A 6,563-nucleotide genomic window follows, 5' to 3' on the forward strand; every position below is an offset into this window, starting at 1 on the left:
GGATATTTTGGTATAATATTTTCATTTTAATGAGCTACTAAATAAACACGATGAAACTGTGCTATAAGCTCGCATTAAAATGTCGCAATAGATGTATCAAGAAACGTTGCTAAAGACTCACATAAAAATGTCGCAATAGCGTAGCAAGAAACGTTGCTATAGACTCATGTAAAAGTGTCGCAATAGCAGTTTCAAGAAATGTTGCTATAGACTTCAAATGTGTTGCGATATTAGAGAAATAAACGTTGCTATAGACTATTGATAGTGCTGCTTTAGATAATAAAGTGTTAGCCTAGACACTAAAGCTGTTGCTTAAAATCCTAAATAATCGTTAATAAAACATAATAATTGTTGCCTTAGATATAATAAAACTGTTGGCAAAAGTTAAAAGTCGTTGCCTAAGAAAAGCGTTGCTAATGATAACTATGGCAACAATTCTATAATGTTGTTGCCTAAGGCATCACAACTGTTGCCATAGAGTTATAGCAGCGCCACCTATTGGCAACGCCATATAAACTGTTGCTATAGGTCTATGGCAACATTTAATGGATCTATGCAAACACATTTAGGCCGTTGCTATAGCCCTATTTTGGAGTAGTGGTGATCGCTTACTTAATTCCAAGATAAAAACAGTTGTGAATACTTGTTGATTATATGATTTATGTGATTGACGAGTCATAACAAATTATTAATTGGTAAATCATGTAAAGTGAAACTGAATAGCAATAGCTTTAGACTTTGCACGTCTGAAGTGACGGATAATCAGGAGTTGGGGTTCATGGTGGTAGCCCATGGCTTTTTCTGGGACCGGATTAATCACTGTGTTCTATTTTCTTCAAAAGTTTCTCGATATCGCAGGTCACTGAGGTTACAGCGTCGCGCCCGTACCTCGTCTTCCTTAGTGAAGGCTTCTGGTTAGACAACTCGGTCCATTGACTATTTCAAATAATATCAATGTTATAAAAGTCTAGTATAGTCTAGTCCAGTCAAAATGTGGTCTTCAAGTTAATATATTTTGGTTGTCCTTACTTATGTTTTATTAGTATCATGTTAGGAATATTTATTCATTGATTTAGTATGTACTACCTCCGTTCCTAAAAGTTCTTTACGCTTTCCGTTTTAGTCCGTTCCTGAAAGTTCTTTACACTCCTACTTTATTCCATTTTTACTCTTATTTGGCCCACCATAACTTACCCACTCACAATACTTTAATATTAGTTTTCACCCACTCACATTGTTGGACAATTTATAGCCACTCATTTTCCATTTGTTACCCCACCATCACATGTTCACCAAAATTCCTTAATTACCGTGCAAATAGTAACCGTAAAGATCATTTAGGAACGGAGGTAGTAGTACTCAACTTTATTGATTACGTGCTTTGTTTGTGTGTGTTGATCATGGATATGCCTTATTGATCCTGTGATGACCCATTTTGGTGAGAAGTCTCTAAGGATCAATAAATATTGTCCATCTACAGGTTTGAAGATGATGCATCATTGGGCTCGGGATTGGAGAGCTTGTAGTTTAGTTTGATTTACTAAAGTAACTTTGGTTTATTTAATTGGACTTTAAACTTGTTGAATTAGTTACAACGACTTTGCTTTCGTTGGTTGGTTTTGGAATTAATTCTGTAGTTGACTATTTATAAATTTAAAGTTAGTTTTATGTTTCCCGATGCAAAATTCTGAATAAGCCGTTACGTTTTCACACAGGCGATAATATATAATTTGAATATTCTCTATAGTTATATTTATTAAAAAGGTTATTATAGAAAAGGGAGAATTGTCGGGGTGTTACAATTTTTATGTGGTGTAAAAGAAAAATCATAAAAGTAATGAAGCTATCCATGCAATAATAAAATTTCAGTATTAATCTATGTCATAGTATACGCTTCGTTTAAATACTTTTTTTTTTGATATAGACAAGAGAATATACACGTTTTCCATAATATTGTATAGGGGGATGTTTTTTTAGAACAAATGCAATATTTTACGTCAAAGATTGTTAAAATTTGTTTTCTGGAAGTTCGAAGCAATTCACGTAGACATTAATTCGTGTATATATACTCCCTATTAGTAATATTTCAATTTTTATGTAAGTCTATAAAATATGTCTTTTTAAAAATTATTATATTACCTCTTATAATATATATATATATATATATATATATATATATATATATATATATATATATATATATATATATATATATATATATATATTTACACTAAAGAGATGCAAATCAAAAGTGATATTTATCAGCTCCACATTGGTTTTCCTCTCTTGTAGTATAGTATGTAGAAGATTAATATATATAGATAGATAGATTAAGATAAATAATAAAATATTACTATCAATGGCGGTGATAACTAACAAATTTAGTTGCTAAATATATTGCGTATAAAATAGTACAATCAATGGCAGTTACTCCCTCCGTCCCTTAATACTCGACCTGTTTTGACTTTTTGTACTATTCACATAATTCACTTTGATCCTATTTTATTTCTAGTATATGAAAACAAATGTTAGTATATAATATATTGTTGGATTCATCTTAATATATATTTTTTAAATATTAATATTTTATAAATTTTTATAATATGTAGTTAAAGAAATTGGTGGTCAAAGTTGTGCATTAACAAGCGTGTCCGGTCAAAACAGGTCGAGTACTAAGGGACAGAGGGAGTATAATTATCGAATTTAGTTGTTAAAATAGTACTCCCTCCGTATTTTAAAAAGAGATACACTTTCCTTAAACGGTTGTATTTTAAAAAGAGATATATTTTCCTTTTTTGACATATTTTATTCTCCACTTACATTATATTAATATTTCTTTCTTTCTTGTGGTCCCTACACTTACTCAAATCATATTTTTATTATAATAAATAATTCACCTACTACCCCACTCCCATCTTAATTTAATACATCCAACTCACTCTCCTAAAACTATGTGTCGGTCAAAGTGTATCTCTTTTTAAAATACGGAGGCAGTATATAGTAAATTTTTATACACTCTTATTCATAGTTGATTGATTTTCTAAATTATTTGTATTATAATTATGTAAGTATAAATCAGCAGATTACATACACTTAAATTTTTATAAAAAAAGATACTCTTATATTGGTTAGATTTGTTACCAACCTTTAGAAAAGATAATTACAAAATATTTTTCTTGTATAGAATGAAACATTAGTCTTATTATTTGACATATAATCAAAGGCAACTCAGAAAGCGACATTTGTCAGCTCCACGTTGATTTCCTCTCCTTTTTATGAAATACCCTCGAGGTTTAACTTTATTCACCAAATACCCTCGTAGTTTCAGGTATTCACCATATACCAATGAAGTTTCATTTTCTTGCATGACGTGACCTTGTTAAGTGGCCGTTACGTGACTATTAGAAACTTCCATTTTTTTCACCCTATACCCCTATGGTATCTAAAACTTTCACCATATACCCCTGTTAAGCAGCGACTAGTTTTTCCAAAAACTTAACCCACTTTTGAGGGTCTTAAGCACTAGATATATTTTTATATTTTTATATTTTTATATTTTTATAATATTGAAAAATTAAATATTTTCTTTCCTAGAGGTTTTCTATTCATCTTTCTATATGTATACATCAAATGTAATCTACGGATGTTTACAGATACTCCTATTCTTAATTAGTTTTCATACTTAGGTTGACAGAAAGATATATTAAGAATATTGAGTAGAGATGGAAAGAGATTAATTAAGTGAGAAAAAGAGTAAGACTCCTTGAAAATATTATTTTTATGATGAATATAGTAAGTCGTTGGTATCATAAGTGAAAAGCAATAGTTACCTGAGTTTCATAAGCGACTACCTGAGTTTCAAGGCCCCCAAGACTTTTCAATATTACAAAAATATAAAAATATATATAGTGCTTAAGACCCTCAAAAGTTATAGAAATATTTTACAAATAATGGCTAAAAATTATTTTTTTCGGAAAAACTATACTTATCAGGGGTATATGGTGAAAGTTTTAGATACCAGAGGGGTATATGGTGAAAAAATGAAAGTTTCCGACAGTAACTTAACGGCCACTTAACAACAGGGTCACGTCATGCAAGAAAATGAAACCTCAGAGGTATATGGTGAATAAGTGAATAACTGAAACTACGAAGGTATTTGGTGAATATAGTCAAACCTCATGAATATTTCATGAAAAATTCCTATAGTATATAGATGCTCCCCCCGCTTACCTATTTTTCTCACACATCAACATTTACTTCATATGTTTGTTAAAGGGGTGAATTAGGTTATAGGGAGTATCCTAAATGGGAGGTTCACTAAATACAGAATCATAAAAAATGCTAACACAAAAACTCAACTACTCGTAATATAATTGTTGGTATTTCTACAACAAAAGCAACCAATTTAACAGTTGCTAATTGCTAAAAGCCTAAAACTCATTGGTACTCCGTCTAGAACTACTAGGTGTAATCAATCACATTTATCCAAACAAATCTTATTTTACGAAGCTAAAAATTAAATTTAGGCCATGATCACTAAAAATAATTTTAGTTTTGTTACTTTCATAAGTACCCCATAAGTCCATATGAGCTTCACAAGCCAAAAATAAATCAAAGATTATTTTTTCTGGTATAGAGAGTCCCGACCAAAAGGCAAGGAGACAACTAATGTAGATGAAAATCAATCCGGTTAACATTTATATAAATCAATTATTGTGTTGCAAATGACTTCACTATAGATTTGAAATATCTAAAAACGTCTTCCTTATAAACTCAAACCTTCAACAGTTAATTAGTCGCATAAAGTTTTAGAAACCCAAACTTAACAAATTTGCTGCCTTGTTCAAAGTATTTAGCATCGTAAGAATCTATTTTACGCAATAGTGAAGCGCAAATCAAACATCAATCTCAAATTTGTTCTTAGAACTCCTAAATGGCTAAATATACCATCAATTACCAAAAAGAACCAATAGAATTCGGTCCTAAATGATCAAACGATAATTTCAACGACACTCGTCGTAAAACTTCCTATGTGACGTGATTAGGTGTTGAGACAATCCAATCAATAAATTTCATCAATTATAAAATCAAAATGGCGCAACTTAAAGCAGAATATTAGAAGAAAATTCAGCAGGCAGAAATGAAATTGAATAGATTAAAGAACAAACGATTTAAAATCATAAAATTCAGATCCGAATATATTCCATGTATCTGCAGTTAGAACATAGTAAACCCTAATTAAGCAACCAAATGCAGAAACCATAAACCCTAATTAAACATTCTAAATACATAATTTCCCAGAAATTAATAGCAAACCCTCAATCTAAGAGCTGGTGAACTTGGTAACCGCCTTGGTTCCTTCAGAAACGGCGTGCTTAGCGAGTTCACCGGGAAGAACAAGCCTCACAGCAGTTTGAATCTCCCGAGAAGTGATGGTAGGCTTCTTGTTGTAGCGAGCAAGCCTGGCTGATTCCTGGGCAAGCTTTTCGAAGATGTCGTTGATAAAGCTGTTCATGATGCTCATCGCCTTGCTGGAGATTCCAATGTCAGGGTGAACTTGCTTGAGAACCTTGAATATATAGATCTTGTAGGTTTCGACGCTCTTCTTGTGTCTCTTCTTCTTCTTGTCGCCGGCGGCTGCTCCGGCTTCTTTCGGAAGCTTCTTGCCAGCCTTTGGCTTCTTCTCAGCCGGAGCCTTCTCGGCAGCGGCGGCCTTCTTCTCCTCCACGGGCTTTTTTTCGGCTGGCTTCTTCTCTGCCTTAGGCGCCATTGGTGAAAGAGGAAGAGGTTTTCTGAGGAGAGAGAATGTGAACTGGGGGTGATTTTCAGAGGAGGGAAAGTAAGGAGACAATTGAGAATAGAATGAAAGTTGGTAGAAGTTTGGAATTGTTTATATAGAAACGTGAGATTTCTTCGGATTGGTTCATAAGGCTTCACACGGATCGGTGACGTGGCTAGAATTTTAGAACCAAAACAGTTTTCAAAAGTTTTGGAGTTGGGGAAGCGAAATTAAATTTCATCAGCTTCGCGCGTCTGTCTCTAACCTCAAGGGTTTTGATTAGGCTTCCTTAACCCCGTTGCGTAAATATATTTGGGTGGCAAAATAATTTTCCTTTTGTTTGGGCAAAATCCAAATTTTTGGTTGTATATGGGTACAGTTAGAGTTGGCTGTACCCCATTCAAAACAACGTCGTTTTGTGTTTTTTAATATGAATTTTAATGTACTACTATTTTGAAAATTAACATTTATTTTGTGTTCATATGAATTTTCAAAATAGTAAATGTTCATTTTCATACTGTTGGAGTAGTATGAAAATGAACATTTACTATTTTGAAAATTAACATTTATTTAATTATTTAAAAATGAACATTTACTATTTTGGAAATGAACATTTATCTAGATGAACGTTTATTTAATTATTTGGAAATCCTCATTTATTCAACCAATTTAAAAATGAACATTTATATACTGATTGTGAAATGAGTATTTACTAATTTTAAAATAAACATAGTTATTGTACTTGAATTACAAGATACTTATACAAATTATCCTCTTATTTTTC

At 32.0% G+C, this 6,563-nt stretch overlaps 1 protein-coding gene across 1 annotated transcript; it reads right to left on the minus strand.

Annotated features, from left to right (window-relative positions):
• Positions 1–5,170: 5,170 nt before the first annotated feature.
• LOC110804101 (histone H2B) lies at positions 5,171–5,865 on the minus strand. Its single transcript, XM_022009666.2, has one exon. It carries the CDS (start codon positions 5,768–5,770, stop codon positions 5,324–5,326), a length of 447 nt encoding a protein of 148 aa, XP_021865358.1. The 5' UTR covers positions 5,771–5,865; the 3' UTR covers positions 5,171–5,323.
• Between the last annotated feature and the right edge of the window lie 698 nt (positions 5,866–6,563).

Source organism: Spinacia oleracea, chromosome 6 (genome assembly GCF_020520425.1).
Source record: "Spinacia oleracea cultivar Varoflay chromosome 6, BTI_SOV_V1, whole genome shotgun sequence".
NCBI lineage: Eukaryota > Viridiplantae > Streptophyta > Magnoliopsida > Caryophyllales > Amaranthaceae > Spinacia > Spinacia oleracea.